The sequence below is a fragment of the Pseudonaja textilis genome, chromosome 8 (assembly GCF_049901715.1).
Source record: "Pseudonaja textilis isolate UNSWEBS1 chromosome 8, rPseTex1.2, whole genome shotgun sequence".
Taxonomy (NCBI): Eukaryota; Metazoa; Chordata; class Lepidosauria; order Squamata; family Elapidae; genus Pseudonaja; species Pseudonaja textilis.
In genome coordinates, this window is record NC_141997.1 from 8,162,997 (window position 1) to 8,182,752 (window position 19,756).

The 19,756-nt window shown below is 37.1% G+C and overlaps 1 protein-coding gene across 4 annotated transcripts in view; it reads left to right on the forward strand.

The window, feature by feature from the left end:
• The window catches only part of SH3KBP1 (SH3 domain containing kinase binding protein 1), a 160,742-nt gene that overhangs the window by 49,511 nt on the left and 91,475 nt on the right, over positions 1-19,756 (forward strand). For all 4 annotated transcript variants that reach the window (XM_026714219.2, XM_087938245.1, XM_026714217.2 and 1 more), the window contains exons 3-4: positions 8,320-8,443; positions 17,549-17,655. In XM_026714219.2, the coding sequence (XP_026570004.1) occupies positions 8,320-8,443; positions 17,549-17,655 (231 nt within the window). The remainder of the gene's footprint in view (positions 1-8,319; positions 8,444-17,548; positions 17,656-19,756) is intronic.

Sequence of the window (19,756 nt, forward strand, 5' to 3'; positions counted from 1 at the left end):
CACAACTAAGAACCAAGAAGGGGATAAATAATGAAAAATGCAAATTAATATGGATTTATGAATGGTTATTAGAACTATATAATTGTTGGCAAATACAACTATTAATATAACATTTATAATAAAAGAAGTGATGTTAAATTATAGAGATTAGAATAAAAATAGTATATGGGAATATTGAATAATTAAAAATGATAAACTGTATTAATACTAAATTATATAAGAAAGTTAACAATATCAGTATGAAATTATTGTCATGTTTGTTCTAAAATGTAAAACACCCTGGAACCACGCTATTTACACAATGATGTGTTTGCAGAAATAAAAAATGAAAAATGTATTTTTTAAAAAATAATGTTACTAACTTAAGAAGTACAATGATTCACTTAATAATTGTGGCAAGAAAATGGGAAAAACTCACTTAACAAATGCAGTGGAAATTTTGGGCTCAATTGTGATCATAATTTGAGGACTACAGGATGGAGGGGCTCTTGAACAGAGAACAAAGAGACAACAGGGTTTGGAACCTTTGGTATGCAGGAAAAGGGCAAAGACAAAGAGTTTTCCCAGCAGTTCACAGAGTATAGCTAATAGTTATGCAAATAGTTGCTTTAGTCTGAGATTAATGTCAGAATGACATTACTTCAGAGTAGTTCCTTTATTGTTGTTCACCTATAGACAAAAATCTATGCTTCTTATCGGTTCTGCAGCATATAGTGCCTCTTGCAGTAAGAATTACAAATACTTTAAAATACATTTAGCTAAATAACATAATTATTTTCCAGTTAACTTATCCTTTTCCATATAGTAAATAGACCAAGCAGTATAATTTTAAGAATAAACCAAACTGTACGTATTGTATGTTCTTGAAATAGCAAAATTAATTGAGAATGAGAAAGAAGGAATAAAAATAAATATAACAGATATGTAATTTTTTCCAAGAAGCACTGTTCTATAGATATACTTCATAGCTTCTGGGTTTAATGTTCTTGGTATTTCATCCATCCATTTCATATTTTTTCCCTTGAAGAGGCAATTTTTAATCTGTATGCCATTGGGTACTGGTTTTGCAAGATTATAGAATGAGTTTGTGTGTAACCAAAATCTTTGGCTTTTTTCTAGTCCAGGAATTAATATTAGAAACTGCATTTAAATTTTTCCAGTAATTTAGAAACTGTTTAAGGTTATGGAGAACTGTTTTTTTCTGAATCCAGTGCTCTCTGTCATTGCAAACATGTTCTTGTTTTATGCACTGGAGTAATCAAGGATTGTTATGTATATTAACAATCATAAGAAATTCTCAGTTATGGCAATTTTTTATTGCCCAGGCAAAAGTTTATCATATCACAAAGCATATAGAAAATAGATTGCCATAGCTAATGGAAATTCCTATTAAAAATATAGAAGCTTCAATAATAGCATTAATAGTGATCAAAATCACTGAAAAAGATGGGTGCCTAGTTAATAGAATTTGCAAACATAATGAAATGTCAAATGTTTTTTTTTTCAGAAATCTTAAAATAAAATTTAAATTTCTAAGTTTATTAAATTATTAGATCTTGGAAATACATTTCTAAAGTTACAGTTGTAGGATATTTACATTTCCAGACTGTATTTGCTCTATCAGTGCTATGAGAGTTTGATAATCTTTAAGATTAATATATATCTTACAAAGCATAGCCACAGTTCCCTTCATCAGTTGCATAGAGTGGTTTAACTAATGTTGAATTGCAACAAGATAGGGAGAGGAGAGGGTGGTTATGCAAATAAGGATAAATTACAAGCACCTTATTAAGTAATGATTATAATGTGTTAAAAACCCATTTGTTAAAAACTCACATCTTTTGAAAAAGCCTGAAATCTGTTGAGGTATGTAAGCACAGTTGCCTCTTGTTCAATTGTTCTGGTAAAGTTTATTTGTTCCAAAACTGCTACTCTGAGATCTGTAATGGAATGTCCTGGAAAGTTAAAATGCTATGATATTATTTTGTGGTTGCTTTCAATCCTGTTGCCCTTTCCAGTTCTCAAGTGTGTCAAACTGAATACAAGCTTGACACGTATGCCCCTTAATTATTTTATATACTCTGCCCTATTTGTTGTATGTAGAATCCAAAGGGGCATTGCTGGCAGATATTCAGTATGTTATTCAAAGAAAATTCAAATGAAATTTCACTGTGGCTGATATGAGTTAGCTAGCCTATCCACTGGCTTTAAATTGCCTGTCAATTGCAAGGATTAATATATCATTTGCCCCATTTATATTGACAAAGACCCGCTATGGGTGTTTAAATGTAACCGAGTTGATTTGGTCTGATCTTAATGCCTGATAATCTTCACAAGAGCTTTAGAATCCATGATACAAGACTTCCCAAAGGATTACTTCTACAGGTTAGTGATGTTTAAACCTTTTAAGTGTGTAGATGAAAGAATTAAACACTAGATAACCTTAACACTAGAACAATTTTAGTGTTGATGTTTATAACTTGGATCAGTCAAGGTTTCCTGTTCTTAAACTTACATTGTTTTTATATATAGCATAACCAAAAGAAGAATCAGACCAAAATTTATATAGTAAATCATGTTCATAATATCTAATCATATGAACAGGAGATGCTCATAAACAAGGGTAGTGGTCTTCTTTGTTTCTCAACAACTGAAATTTAAACCACGGTGCCCCTGACCAGAAGTAAGCTTTATGGGTAGGAGCCATTGATAGCTCTAATCTCCATTGAGTTGCTTAATCTCCTTTTAAAGCAGGAGGACATAAAGTGAAATACTTATTCCTGATTATGCATCCTGAATTGTGTAATAACTTTCACCTGATGTTAATTTGTTGACTGAAGCCTTAATAGGCATAGTGAAGTCCTCAGATATTGCCTTTATAAATCTGATCTCCAGAAGTCTCCAAATATTTCAGACAGCAGTAATGTAAAAGATTAGTGAGCCAGGTGCAGGAAGAGAAAACTTAATTGGAAAATTATTTAGGAGATAACAACCCAGCCCAACAGAACCTTCAGATTCAAGGCTTTTTATAATCACCAGGATCTACTATATCTCCCAATCTTCTTCCAATTCTAAACTAAGTATTTCACATTTATACCTCACACTTTTCTTAACAAATTCTTTAATATAGATACCCCTTTTTCATACTAACTCTCAAACAGTATCCTTTATATTCTCTAATGACTATTTTCTTGATTGTCATCATACAAAACAAAAGCAAAGCTATCCTTCCTTGGATTAATAACAATGGTATGTGACTCTGCTAGGAAGAACTTAAAACTACATGACATGAGTTGCTCTATTCTGTTCAGCAAAAGCTCACTAGGAACAATTTAATTCAGTTGCTAAACATTTATCAATAATAATGGTTCTGTGTGCACACATACACTTATTAGCATTTATGGTCTCTTCCTTGAAATCTTAATATCCTTGATATTTAAATAGTTTATCCAATATCAGGAGAATTATACATGCTGGTTATATATGTTATGTCGTGTCAATGTCATGTCACCTTATTTTTAAGGCTGGTTAGTAATAGTAATTCATTTAATAATTGCATTTGAATTAACTTTGGCTTAGATATGTAGGATGCTAAATTGTATGGAAGTAGATTACTGTTCATATAAGTGATCAAAATTGATTCTGAATGGATGTTTTATAGAACAATCCACAGTCTGGGGTTTAAATAACAAATATTGTTTAAATAATTTTCTGGCAAGAAGAGCTATATGTAAACAATCAAATTACAGACACTAGTATCCTTGCTTGATTCTTTTAAGATAGCATCTGAACTGGTCCACTGTGATGTTGGCTTTATGTTCAGACAAATGGTTATCCAATTGCTTCTTAAAAACTTCCAATATTGGAGCATTTACAACTTCTGGAGGCAAGTTGTTCCACTAATTAATTGTTCTAATTGTCAAGAAATTTCTCCTTGTTAATTTTATTAGTTGACATTAATATAATAAGAGTCATTCTTTGTTAACACAAATGAATTATATTGAACCCAACTAAAACTGATTTTTTTACTTTTATTATTTAATGGGAGATCAAAAAATTGGTGCAAAAAATGACATTAAAGATGAGCTCTTTAAGCAACCTTTTGCAGAAGTGAAAAATTATTGAAATGTATCTTGCCATCATTATTTTTTCCCCTTGTTGAGCCTCAATCATGTATTATGAATTGCCAGAGCTTGACAGTTTCCGTTTGTTTTATTTCTGTTTTATATTATATAGAGCTGGGACAAGGAGAGGCAGCAGGTGTCACAAGCAAGTTCTGTAATCTATTTTAATTCAATTTAAATGGCAAGCATGGTTTGTGGTTGGTAACAAAGTTGGCTAAAAAAAAATACAAAAAACAACGTAAAATAAGATTATGAAGTTGGCAACATTTCTTGCAATATGTCCTGTCCTCTATGTATCTCCCCTCTAAACAATTGGCATTGATGTATTATGCCCACATTTGTATCTTTGTTTTGCCTACGTAATTAGTTTGCAAATACAGAGCAGAAGAGATGATGTACTTAAGTCTGATTGTGATCACTTTGATAATTCCAAATAATTCCAAATCAAATAAAATGGCACAGAATAGTTGTTGTTTGAAAGGACCAGTCCAGTACATCACAAAGTATGCGTTTTATTATGTTTGATATTTTTCAATGTTACAAAACCTGGGATTAGGTAGCAGAAATAAGTGAACTCTGGAAAAATGTGGAAATTTTATAAATCCATTTTTCTAAATGGATATGAATATTGATTACTTTAAACTCACCTTGTTCCAATGCAAAATGTGTGCTTCTTTATAGTGTTGCTATTGCATGGCATCTTTTATTTCAATGTTACTTTCTGTTAAACCTTTACAGTAAAAAAGAAACACAATCAAAACTAAAGCATTTACTGTCTACTTGCATTGGGTTCCAGTTTTTAACAGTACTGTTTCTAGAATAAGAATGATTAAAACATATATAAGAAATGCACAAGCAAACTTTAAACATTTTTGTAAAATTAAGGAAAGCTAGATTATATTATTTGATATTTGTTTTTCTAGCTTTTAAATGAGGATGTTTGCTTGGTGCTAGTGATAGCAAGCCTGCAGAACTCATAGAGGAGAAAGACATATTAAAAATATTCATGAATTACAAAGGAATAGAGGGTGCACCATTCAGTTGTTGGCAGCTGGCAGCACAGCATAGAGAAAGGGAGCTGGCAGTGTTAGTAAGACTTAGAATTGTTGGAAGTGCTTGGCAGTGTACTTTTTCAGCATAATAGCACTGGTGGAACCTTCCTGGTATTTACCCTTTGTAGGTAACCAGACAGGAAACATGACGCTATGAGCTAACTCTACTTTATTGTAAAGTCACTTTAATAAAATCTTGTAAGTCTGAAAGTACAAATTTACTGCCTGCCACATTATGGTGGGTCCTTCCTAAGTTACTTGTTTGACCATTAAACAATTACAACACCTGCTTCTCTTGTCTGATAGTTTCCTAGGGGAATCTCCTCTTCCTTTCCTCAAGATTATCCATGCATTCTATTACAGTGGTGGCACGATGGATGTACAGTATTGAGTCTTCAAAACAGCTAGCAGGTCATACAAGACTACTTGGTGGGCTACATAATGGACAGACTTGTTTCATAGGGTAGTGTTTTTAGTTTTCATAATCAGTTTTTCAAATTCAGAGTTTCTCATTCAAGCTGACAACCACAGGATGCATCTTTCTTTTGGGTACAGAAATAAACTCAAAGAGGAAATGTTCAGTTTGGGTATAACACTCTATTTCACTTATTTATTTCCTCTAGTGAACAGAATGCTGCATATCACACCCAATTATACCCAGATTCATTTGTTACCAAGTCCTACTGATGATTGTGAAGTTATCTTAATACAGTTACAACTTCATTTGTAGTATGACTATTAAATTTCAAGATTTGCTTATAAATGTCCATCTTATTTCTGTATTTGTGTGTTACGTTCTAAAGCTGTTTGGACTGATTTTAATGGTAATTTGTATATAATGAAATGCTTGAACAAGTCCGGCAATAGCACTTAGCACTTAACAATAGCACTGAGACTTATATACCACTTCATAGTGCTTTGCAGCCCTCTCTAAGTGGTTTACAGAATAAGCATCTTGCCCCAGCAATCTGGGTCCTCATTTTATCGACCTTGGAAGGATGGAAGGCTGAATCAACCTTGAGCTGGTGAGACTCATTAAAATACCTTCAGAGAATTTATTGTTATATAAATTCCTTTCTTGCCTTTTTAAAATAGCTCTTTGTAGTGAATATAATAGATTGTTGACAATTTTCATTAAAAAAGTTTTAGAAATTATTTGTTGTCATATGAAAGATATTGGAAGCATAACTGGAAACAGGCCAAATAGTTAAATAAACAAAATATAACTCCATATTATCTAAGACAGTGTTTCTTAACTTTGGCAATTTTAAGATGTCTGGATTTCAACATGCTGGCTGGAGAATTCTGGGAGCTAAAGTCTGTAAATCTTGGAAGTTACCAAGACTGAGAAATACCCAGTTAAATTACTCATAGTATACTGGAAGTTTTTTTGGCATTTTTAAACTTGAAAATCTGATTATTTATTTAAAGAAATGGAACATCAATACAGCAACCAGAATTTATAATTCATTATTAGCATCACTTTTCTGCCATTTTAAGGGTTTCTTTTTGTTTCTGCCCAATTAATAGTTCATTGTTACAAAGATTTTTTGACTCAGTATGTATAAATGAGAGAGGAAGATGTTCTGGTTGCAGGAAGAAATGAATGTTCGATAAAACTGCCCAGAATAAATTTTTAAAAAACCCCAACAACATAAAAGTTCAGTGTCAGACTCTCTTTAACAGCACTTCCTTTCTAAAACTCCATGAATGGCTATTGCTGTAGCTGAGGAGCACAGTCCATAGAAAGAAATTGAAAACTTGGTATATTTACTTAGTATATTTCAAGTTCTTCCTTCTCATTCCATATGCTGTATCTCTGGTCTCTTCAAAGCTTGTGCTTTCTATCTGCAGCTGATCAGGTTACAAGAAATATCATGCTGCCAGACAGCTTCCTCTGTGACTCCTTGATGGTAGTTTGCATTATACACCTGCAATTAGAGTTACTTTTCTTGTTAATATCACATGCTGATTCTTTAATATAATTGTGTGTAAGAATGCATTGTGTTTGTGTTCAATAACCCACAGGCAGTTTGTGGTCTACCAAATCTATTTATGTCACCCCCAGGCTTTTTAAGATCACAGTATTTAAAGATAGCAGTTTTCAATTGAATTATTGTTTCTTGTTTTGATTATTTAAGCCTTAGAATAAATTAGATCTCTGGGATTACATGTGTTTTGTATATTTTTCATTCCCTCCACCCACCATGCAAGAGGCGCAAAGCTAAAATGTCTGTTCCTGTTTATTTAGTATTGTAACTCTCGTGACCCTAGCATTTGCAAAAAAACAAGAAATAATAGTTTGGGGTTTATTTTTTTGTTTTAAGGTAGCTCTGGATAAAAACTGTTCCTTGTACTATAGCTAGGCATGGAACTAATTCCCAAATAAGCATTCAGAGGCTGATACTTTAAAGGCTAAAGTTTTGCATTTCCACATAATAATTCTACTTACTAGTTCATTATGGAAATCAGCATATATAGTATATTGGCATTGTTAATAGATAGAAGAGCAGCAAGGAATCCTAGGGCTGTTGGCTAAATTGAGAAATTGGGGAAGAGAGGGAAAGAACATGTAAGAAAAAGACAATGACAAACTACCTCTGTACAGTGATACCGTACCTTGGTACTCAACTGCTTTGAAACTCATTGAATTTGGTACTCAATGAATTTTGACATGAAAATTTTATTCTGGTACTCATTATTTGTTTGATATTCAGCACACAAGCTAGAACTTGTCGCTATTGGCTGCCTTGTGACTACATTATTCCATATGGGAAAAATTGGTTTAGGGCTCATCATTTTTAATACTCACTCTGTCTCCTGGATCCAAGTAACAATGAGTGCTGAGGTATCACTATATTGTTAACAAGAAAATGATAATTGTATCTATTAAGTCACTGGTCTTGAGTTTGACTCAAAAGGACTTTATTTTAAAATATGTAATATAGATCATCTTTTATTATTTGTTTCAAAATTGTTTGATTTATTTTATTTAACTTTGTGTACCATCAAGTACTAGAGTTTCTTAGCCGTTTACCAGATTTAGAGTCTCCAGTGTTTATTGCATGATTCATCTCTGTTCATGGATGTGAATTTTAAAAGGCACTCCCCCCCGCCCCCATTTGTTTTTATTTCTTACACAGGAAATAAAAAAAGATGTGAAGAAAGAAAGTTTTGCCAGCAAAGCACCAGAACTGTCTATGCATGAAGTTTCTAATGGAAATTCTTTACTATTGTCTGAGACAATTATTAGAACCTCCAAAAAAGGTAATACATTTTAATTGTAGAACTTTAATAAAGACAAATTATACCTAATATTATAAGTGTCTCCTAGGGTTCATTTCTTGTCTCTCATTGTGGCTAGATAGAGACAACAGTATGATCCTAGATTAGAGATCCTATCATATATTGAGTAGGATGAGAATGCTTGGAATAAACTGCTATTGACCAAAATACTGATCTAAATGTACCCAAACTGATTGCTATTGTTTGCTAACAGAGAATGCTGTATACAATTGCAACTATAGCAATTGGTACCCTTCTACTTTTTCCTAAAGAATTCCAATTTGTCATGGAATAAAGCGGAAATGGACACAAATAAATGGCATTCACCATTGATTATTCCATAGTTCATAGATCAAACATTTTTTCTTTTAAGGTATCTTAGCATGCATTTTATGAAGATTATAGATTATTATTTCTACTCTCTGCTACCGTTTCTGTAACGCTATATTAAAGCTAAAACTTTTCACTGTTTCCATTGTCAAATGGTGCTCAATTTTCTACCAATTTCCTTTGTTACTGTTTTTCTTAGTGCTTACCCTGCATGATTGTTGGATCTTATTGTTTTTGCAATGCCCTTAGTGCTTGGAGCAGACAACAGAGGGATTTTTTTAGTTTATCAGCACTTAATCACAGAATCTGAAAGGGAGAACCATACACATACCTCATTATATAACGCAAACACACATATGACAAACACCCTTCTCCCCTTCCCCCTGTGTGTATATATAAAATATTGACACTGAGAGGGGGAGGGGTGGATAAGGACATACATATTTATCAAGCAGATCAGATGTTTTTCAACTTTACATTAATTTATCTTCATGTATAAATGTGTGTGTTTGCATATATATATATACATACGTAATGTATATAAAAATGTATCGTGTTTTACTATACATTTACCTGAAGAATTGGTTTCTTCTTGAGAAGTTAATAGTAACAGTATGGAAGGGAAAGTGATAATAAAGTTGCTTCAGTTTTATGTGGTAGAACTGTGGTAACAATGTACCCCCCATATCCTTTTGACTGTGCCCCAAAATAATCACAAGAATAAAACTCAAAGCCAAGAAAATATAGAAGCTGTTAAAAGTAAAAGAATACCATCTCCATTTTTTTCCTTTCCCCTAATACAGGGGTGTCAAACTCATGTTGTCACGGCAGCATCACGTGACATATCAGGACTTTTTTCCTCTTCGCTAAACTGGGTGTGGGCATGGCCACTGCGTGATGCATCTGCCCCGTGGGCCTGGAGTTTAACTGTCCTGCCCTAATAGAAATTATCTGTAGGCAAGTAGCCAGACCTGAGCTCAAGCTGTGAAAGAGAAACAATGTTGGAATCGTGAATTTGAGTAACCCCAACAATTACTCAAGCCTGCCGATCAATTAACAAAGGCAATAGACTGACCAAGATAACAGGATAACATCAGTTACACCTGCCTGACAGGATTAGGACCAAAGGAAGCCAATAATTAAGACCCATTATGAGCCTTTGTGAAACAACTAAAACCAATCAAATAATAAAATCACAAAAGCAAACCTCAAAATTGCAAACTACTGTAACCTGTATAAAAATCCTTACACTCACCAAGCTAATTTGTCAGCCACTCCGGAAACATGCCTCTGTCACTAAAGTTTCTGGCAACTAAATAAACAGACCTTTACTTGTGGGCAGCCTCCATTTTATTCCCAGTTTGGAACTGGATCAGATTTTTCTTCCAAAGGAACGCAGCCGTAAACGATACATGACGTGGAAAATAGGAGTTCAGAAGATGTCCAAACAAGTTGTATTTTGAAGAGAGTTTTAATGAAATGAGACAAATACTGTATATTCAGTAAACTTCTGGTGTAACTGTTTTCTATAATGCTAGATGCTCTTACATGAACGTTTGTAAAGCCCCTTTTTACTATATTTATGATGCAGTTAGTTTCTTATTTCAGTGTTATTTGTGACAGACAATAATGTTTTATAAGAATTCAGGAAATGTTTTATAAGTAATGTACTGGCTGTAGCAGGGTTAAAAAAAGGAAGAAATAAATAGGAACCATCTGAAGAATGCTGACATGAGTGAATGTGAAAGGACATGAGCTAGTGCTTTAAATTTTGCAATATCCTTCATATTGAGATGCCCAACTGCCTTCAAGCTGAGGGCCACATTTTGTCTGTAAGTGTCTTATATAGTTGCATTCAAAGTTGTGTATGAGATCAGGTAAAAAAATAATTATGTTCCATTTCTTTTACATTTAACCATTTTACCCACATCAATATTTCTGTTTAAATGTTTAAACACAGTAGGATACAACTAATCATGACATTTTTCTAGTCATGACATTTTTCCTTCCTGGCACATTAAAAATTACAATTTGGAAATTATTTAGAGGCCACACACAAAGCTTCTCCAGGGAATATGTGGACCTGAAGTCTCAGATTAAGTTCTTTTCTTTGTGGGAGCTTTGTTTTAAAAAATTAGAAATCATGTTACCGCAAAGGATCTGTGGCATTTACAATACCTGTAACCTGGGGTGCATTGCAGCAGTTTAATCTGGAATTATCCCTCATACTTGTTAATTCTTAAAACAGAATTAATTGATGATCAATGATTAATATGCATTTCTCCCATAAGAATTTTTAAAAATTTATTATTAGTTTAAATTTAGGTCTGCTTTCTGAGGTTTAGCATTGTCTTCTGAGGGCCCAGGAATTAGAATACCAGTTTGGTGCACCTTTTACTAAATTAGTCTGTATTTGATAAATACTTTGTTTTGCTAGAACTAGTTGTAATTTTTCAGTTTTGACAGAACAAAAGACAGTGTTGACTTTAGACAATTTGTTTTTTTGAATGCATTCTTCTCAAATCACAGAATATTGACTGAATGCACATGTTATCCAACATTAAGACCATAAAGAGGTAGATGTTATAAGAAACAAACATGTAGACAACGTATCAAACCTATTAAATTGTTTATATAAATTTAGTGTTATATTAAACACCTTTACCTAAAAATTGTAGAAGGATTTGAACTTTTTTTTTTCATCTTAGTGGCATTCAGTTTTTAAAAAGCTGGATTTTGTGCTTATATGATAATGTTTTACTTGAAACATTTTTATCCTGTTTTCCAAGAAAAGGTTAGTTGTTTCATGTAAGGTAGAAGAATAGTTCTTCATAGAAAAGGCAGACCACCGATTATCATGCTGATCTCAGGGGTGATGTCCAACTCATCTGGAAAGCACCAATTTAGGGAAGTGGTTCTTATAAAATTAGAATTAATGAAAATAATTCAGGGAGAGAAAAGTAGTCCTCCTACAACAAAACCAGTGGGAGAGGTCAAATGTCCTAGTTCTCATTCTTCAGTAAATGTTTAAAGTATGTTTGGGGCAGAGTTCTTTGCTGTAATCTCAGCAATTGCTAGCATAAATATAGCACTGTATTTTGCTGGTTTTAACTTTCCTGAAATTGCTATAAAACGGGTAGCTATAACCCATCGTGTCACTGAGGCCAAAGGTGTACATGAATCATTTAGAACTCACTCCATTTTTATGAACTGTTTCAGCTGATATCAGTCAAGCCCCATCATAGCAGGCCTTGGGTAGGCTCAGAATATTTTCTGGTTTACTTTACAGTTAGGATTCTTTTTGTTTTATTTAGTTTGAATTGTGAATTGTTAAACCTTTTGTCTTGGGAGCATTTACCAGAAAATGTAGCTAATGCATAATAAATAGCATATTTTTGAAAAAATTAATCATGATCTCTGTGAAATCAAACATAGATTTTGCATCTACAATGAAAGCCAACTCTGGCCCTCGGTTCTGCCTCAGTTTACCTTCCCAATAAGCAACTGAGTTGGAAGATCATTTAAAAGCAGTTTATTAGGGTACCCTGATAAAATGAAATCTCTATGAAAAAGGAGAGAGAATTCCGAGCCCCATGTTTCACTCCTGTTTACAGTTAACACAACAAAGAAAATGCAAGAGGAAAGTGAATTGGACAGGGTAAAAGTAACCTCCCCTTTGCATAGGCAATCAATTACATGTAATCAAACATGTTACATATTTGCATCCCATAATATCACACATGTTCATTAAAATGAGGTCTGACATGAGAAGGGGCATAATTGTAAGGGAAAGGGTTGTTCGGAGTTCTCAAAAGAGATAAACCAGACCGCAATTTATTTATCAGTTTAGGAATGTTAAAAGCTAATAAACCTGAACATCATTTTAAAAGAGAGAAAATAAATCAAATTAAAATACCAAGTAACTGTTAATTACTATGTTACTTAACAAATTACAAAACCCATGTCATTTGCCCCTCAATATGGAATCAGTATTTCCTAAACTATTTTTCTGGATGAGGTCCTATTCTCATTGGCTTGATCAGAGATCTGTTCCAGGGAAGAAAGATTGCAGAACTTGCTAAGCATTGAGAAACATACTTCCTTTTTTTAAAAAGAAAACCTAAAGTTTTAAATGCCATGGTGCCAATATTTTTGAATTAGCTTTGGCATTGGGCCAAGAAATTCATAACTGTAATTCTAAAGCAATCAAGTACTGTATGTAATTATATTGGGAAGAGAGAACCTGACTGGAAGAAGATGAAGAAATCAAGATATATAAAAAAAGGAGTATTGTAGGCAGGTTTGTCATTTTTCAAGATGTGCAGTATCTTGGATTGAAGTGAGTTTAGTCCAAGATAAAAAAAAGAAAAGGAATAAAAACATGTTTAAGACTGTGAGGAAAGACCACTACAGATAGGTTTCAGAGAAATATAAAACCTTCTACAGCAGGGGTTTTAACAGATTAACAGAGTTGGAAGGGACCTTGTAGGTCATCTAGTCCAGGGGTCGCCAACCTTTTGGACTTCAGGGACTCATAATTTTAGATCCCAGGGACCACTAACCGGTTCTGTGGGCGTGGCCTAGTGGGTGGGTGTGGCTTGGTGGTCATGTGACTGGCTGGGCATGGCTTGTATGTAAATATAATAAATATTTATATAAATATTGAAATTTTTTATAAAAAAGAGCAACTTTTACCCAAAATCAGGCAAAGCAGGCAGGCAGATTGAGTTGTTCACAGAATCACAGATTCATTCAGAGATCTATCTGCCATTGGCTAGCTCAGTCTGTCACATAAAATTTGCTTGCAAGCAAACTCATAAAATTTGCTAGCAAGCAAACTCACAAAATTAACTCACAGCACACCATGCATGTAAATATTGAATTTTTTATAAAAAAGAGCAACTTTTACCCAAAATCAGGCAAAGAAGGCAGATTGAGTTGCTCACAGAATCATTCAGAGATCTATCTATCTGCCGTCGGCTAGCTCAGTCTCTCAAATTTCCTTGCAGTGAGTCTGCACTGAATTTGCTTGCAAGCAAACCTTCAGTCCTAAGGGAGGTTCAGCTGTGCTGAGCCGAAGATCTAAAGATTAGCTAGAAAGTAATAAATCCAACCATTTCCTGCTTCCTAGCTAATCTAAATCTCCTGGCACAGCAGAACAGATGATGGTCAGAAAAAGGAAAAACAGAAATATAGCAGGCAGGTAAGGAGTGAGTGGGCGGGGCGGGTTCCCGCAGGCCATGTGGGCGGTGCAGCCTTTGTTTCTGTGCAGCCTGGATTAATTGCTTTGTGGGGGTGTTCTGGAGGTGAGATTTCTCTGCAGCCCATCAAAATTTTCTCATGTCTCAGCAGTGGGCCGTGGCTCCCCCGGTTGGCAACCACTGATCTAGTCCAACCCTCCACCCAAGCATCTCTGACAGATGGCAGTCCAGTCTCTTCTTGAAAGCTTCCAGTGATGAAGCTTCCACAGCAAGCTGTTCCATTGGTTGATTGTTCTCACTGTCAGAAATTTTCTCCTTATTTCCAGGTTAAATCTCTCCTTGTTCAGTTTCCATCCATTATTCCTTGTCTGGCCTTTGGGTGCTTTGGAAAATAGCCCTTCCTCTCTGTGGCAGCCCCTCAAATATTGGCACACTGTTATCATGTCTCTCCTGGTCCTTCTCTTCACTAGACTAGCCATGCCCAGTTCCTGTAACTTTTCTATGTATGTTTTAGCCTCTGGTCCCCTAATCATCATGGTTGCTCTTCTCTGCACTTTTTCTAGAGTCTCCAGACTCACATAGTGTGATGACCAAAACTGGATGCAGTACTCTAGGTGTGGTCTTACTCAATTTCGTTGAGCACCGCATCAGCATTGTCCTTGGGGGGCAGGGGTGGGAGTGGGGGTGTGGTCAGGGTAATCATAGCCAATTGGGTGTGGCCCAGGAGGCGTGAACAGCTTGACATCACTTGCATGGGCTGGGCAATGTTTGGAAGGGAATTCAGGGGTCTCCAGGGGTGGGGCAGTGGATGGGAGGCTCATCCCACAATAGGTGAGATGAGGGGACGCAGAGGGTGGGGTTGGGGTGCTGCTGCTTTGAGTCAAAACAAGGGGTGGAGCAGCTGGTGCAGGAAACTATCAGCCGTTGCTTGCTCGCTGCCCTTTGTGCACAGGATCCGATGCTTTCCAGCCCCTCAGCTAGTGCACTCTGTGACTCCGGAGCCAACTCCACTGGGCTCACCATCCCAACAGCATGCGCAACAGCAGCATCAGCAGCAGGTGGAGGTGGGGGGAGGCATGTGATGCGGACCGCTGGATGCACTTACTCTGTCCCACTGTCTGTTTTGGCTTGTGGCTGGAGAACAGGTCACTGCTGGTCATCATCTCCTTGGTCCCCTTGCGGGTCTTGCCCTTGGCTTGCACTCATAATATATTCCCTTTGTGCACCCAATGCATCTTGGGGGGGGGGGGTGCAGTCTGCCGCTACCACAGTTTGGCAGACCCACCCAGCTTGAAGGAGGGGAAGCGGACAGGTAGAAAAGCTGTGAGTGGGAAAAGCCAGATCCTCATCAGTGCAATGGGTGCCCAGGCCCAGCAGAGACCAGCGGGAGCCACACAATCCTGCTGGGCTTGGGTGGCCATGGCGTTGATGAGGTCCTGGCTTTACCTGCTCATCATGGCTGCTGGGACTGCATGTTCTACCACCTCTACTCAGGCTTTCTACCTGGCCGCTTTGCCTCCTTTGTGCTGGGTGACCCTTGTGCTCCAGGTGGCGATGGCCATGGCCTAATGAACCTATGTGAACCGCTGGAGGCCTTGGTGGTGGCAGCGGCCCATAGCAATGCCAAGGTGTGTCAGGTGCATGAGGGGAATGCACTCCACATGTGGGCCAAGGGCGAGACCCACAAGGAGACCAAGGAGATGACCAGCAGCAACCTCTCCAAATGCAAGAACAGGGTAGGTGGGCTGATGGTGTCTAGCAGCAGCACCCCACCCCCTGCCTCACCTTGCCTTGGCCCGTGGCGGTGGCACTACCCTCCCTCCCACAATTCCAGAAGCTGTTTGCCTGCTATGTCCTCCCTACAACCCCAGTGATCGCTTATCACCCATCGCATCTGGCAGGCAGAAACCCCATGGTCCTGAAGGTCCCATTCCATCTCCTTGCCATCTACCTTTCTCCATGCTCTGGAAGGGATGAGGGGAGGGGGAGAGATTGTCAGTGTGGCTTTCCCACATGGGGACAGGGCGCTCCCATTGAAAGACCGGTGAGCGGGGAACTGGTCTGCAACCTGGTGGTGGCGGAAGAACTTGTTAGGGATACACCCTAGCAGAATCTGCACGGCAGTCAGGCAGGCAGGCAAAATATGTGAGATAAACATTTTTTGTAGCTTACACTCAGTAAAACAGATACACTGTGGTAGTTAAATAGTTTATTCCAGCAAGAGTTTTAGCATAGTCAAAACAGTCCATATATCATTTACTAATTCAGTCCGTCCGGGAATTATTCAGTTGCAAAGTCCAGTGTTGAAAAAGAGAGGTCAGTAAACTTACAAATATCAGTCCAGTAATATATCTCCTCGCAGTAGAGATATGAAGAAGTCAAACCTCCTTTCTTCCTTCAGCAACTTAGCAATAGGGAAAACACGCAGTTAGCAAACCATCAATCCATCAAACCATCAATCGTCAGCAATCGTCAGCAATCCAACAGGTTCTCTTGCTCCCTCTTATGGCGGTTTCACAACCGCACCCAGAATTACATGCTTTGCAGTTTAAAGTGACACACACTTAAACTTACAATCATAGTTTATATATATTATTTTACCCAAACTACGTTAGGTAACCTTGTTATTCCTAACAGAACTTTCAACTGCAGGTTTCTAAAAATCTGATTAAAATGAATGTCTAGAGGCAGCTCTTTAACTCATTAATCCAGAGATAGCAAAAGAGTTAGGGTCCCAATGAGGGTCTTTGCTATTTAGCTCAGGAATAACAGAATAACAGAATTGAAAGGGACTTTGGAAGTCTTCTAGTCCAACCCCTGCTCAGGCAGGAAAACAGGATGCCAAAATCCCAGGGCCTGGGAAAGGTGTCAGAATAACAGAATAACACTTAGAAGGGACCTTGGGGGTGGGGGGAGGAACCTGTACCATTTCAGAAAAATGGCTGTCCAGTCTTTTCTTAAAAACTTCCAGTGATTGAGCACCAAGAACTTCTGGAGACAAGCAGTTCCGCTGGTTACTTGTTCTCACTGTCAGGAAGTTTCTCCTTCGTTTTAGATTGCTTCTCTCTTTGTTCAGTTTTCATCCATTGCTTCTTGTTTGCCTTCTGGTGCTTTGGAAAATACATTCTTTGTGGCAATCCCTTAAAAAGCCTGTTGTCTATCACACTCTTGGGCAAAACATGTTAACCATTTCCTCCTTTCAGTGGTCCATGAAAGTACATCTAAAGTATGTAGATAATAATATTGAAAAAAGGTGAACAACATTTTTACAGAACTATAGATACGTTGAGGCCAGGTGTGACAAGGAATGGCTGGGAGGGGAGGGGCCAGGCAAGACACCTCTTTCCTGAGTGACATTGAGTTGGCCATGCCCACCCAGTCACATGGCCACCAACCCACGCCACTCAATCACATGATCACCTGCCCATGCCCACCTGGCCAGTCGTTAGGGTAGAGAACCAGTTGTTAAAAAAATTGAATCCTGCCACTGCCAATATCTGTTTAAATTGTCACTTTAAAGTAATAATAAAAATGTTGGGATCTTATTCAATTGTAGGTGAACGAAATAGACGGCGACGATGTCAAGTGGCTTTCAGTTATATGCCTCAGAATGAAGATGAACTGGAGTTGAAAGTTGGAGACATCATTGAGGTAGTGGGAGAAGTAAGTAGTGCTTTTAAGTTTTGCAGCATCCAAGTTTCTCTTACATTTTGAATACAGTTCCTGATCATAGTTGACAAATACTGTTAATTGTAAAATAGCCAAATTCAGTGAGAAGATGTAGAACACCCCTATAAAGCAAAAGAGACTCCTATTATTTCTGTTACCACAATGGTATAGGAAAAATGCTAGAAAAATGGAAATCTATGTACATTTCCCATAATTTGTAAATTAGCTTTTTTTTGGAGCTTGCTTATTCTACAGAATATGTATAGCTTGGCTGATTGAAGAGGAAGAATATGTTATTTTTTATTATATTTAAGACCACCCAACTCCAGAATAATTTTGGACGGCATACATTAAATTAAAAGATAATGTCTTGTATTGATTTATATTATGTAGTACCAAACAAGAAGGTAGCGATCTAAGAAGTTTAACATTTAAAGTAATGTCTCCAATAATAATTGAACCATTATTCAAAACAAAAGCAAAATATTTGTACTATACACTTGAGTGGATGGAGTCCAGACAGAAATATGAAATTTGAAAGTGTTATTTTTGCTATTGTATATAGGCAGAACCAGTATAATAAATCGCTACAGAAAACTTAGGAAATAAATCAGTAATAAACCTAGTCTGATCTCATCTTGTGAGATCTACAGGGTGGATAGTTATATTGGCCATAATCAATTATTGATGGATTAATTATTCTTTAATTAAATATCTTAATTATAGTTTAGTTAAGTCTTGCTGCTAAATATAATTATATTGTTCTGTATTATTCAGTTTACATGTTCAGAGGGAGGAAAAAAGAAAGTATATAAATGTCATCCTTCTCTTATTAAACATTAAGCTGTGATGCATATTTTATTAGAATATGTGCATAATTGTAGGCTAAATCATTTAGAATATAATTATATCAAAATTTTGTTATAGTGTATGTAAAGAAAGTGTTAAACCTACTCTAATATTCACCACAACAATACATCTCTTCTGCTTAAAAGTGTCAAGCTCGAAGTGCGCTTACGTTGTTGCAATCATTAACCTCTCTCACTTCTGCTTAAAAGTGTCAAGCTCGAAGTGCGCTTACGTTGTTGCAATCATTAACCTCTCTCACCTTGCTAAAGAACCTGAGGGGGGAGGGAAGGGTGAGATGGAATATAGGCTCCAGACTTCAAGAAGAAGAGCCATGAGAGCCAAAGACACATCGGCAGGTGTTTGCCAAGACCAGAGACTTTTTCTCATAACAAAAAAATGACACTCAATTGAACAACGTGGCCTGCATTAATAGGGGGAGAGAGAAATCCATATTGTAACTATGTGGGTTTATGTGGGAATTAGGTAGCTCTGATTTTGCCTTCATCAGTGCCAAAATGATGTACTCAATAATACTTTGTGTTGTAGAGTGGCGGTAATAACCTGAGGCAAAACTCGGAGCGAACTTCAACTGTAACTTTATTGCAAGAATAAAGGGTTGCCGCGGCTGCTGAGCTAACAGGGCAGTCAGCTGGCAGCAACAGCTGATGCCGTTTGACAGCTCCTTTTATAGCCAGCTGTCAAATGGCATCAGCCAATAGGAACGGTCCGCGTTCCTGCTAGAAACGTGGACCGGAGTGAAGACTGTGAGTTAGTCCATTTATGAACGCTACACTCCTTCCCCCCAGAACGGAGCATGCGTAGTCTTTAAGGTAGGCCGGGCGCTTGCGCAGGCGGCCAGATCATCTCAGTTCAGGTGGAGCTGCTGCGGGAAAGAAGTCCTCTGCGCAGGCGGCCAGATCATCTCAGTTCAGGTGGAGCTGCTGCGGGAAAGAAGTCCTCCGCTTGCTGGGCTGCTTCTGGAGTCGAAGAAACTGGAGTCTCAGATTCGGGTGACTCTGGGCGAGGGACCAACGGCAGTCCAGGGAGGCTTGCTTGCTTGTAGTGTCTAAAGGAAGTCTCTGTCTGCACCGGCAGTTCTTTTTCATTTGGGATGTAACGAGGGTTGTCTGTAACCACACTCTAGCGTCTTCTAAGTTGGTCAGTATGCCAGTGCCAGATGCGTCCGTCTTGCAACATGACCCTGTAAGACTTAGGACCTGTTACTGCCACAATTCGCCCTGGCACC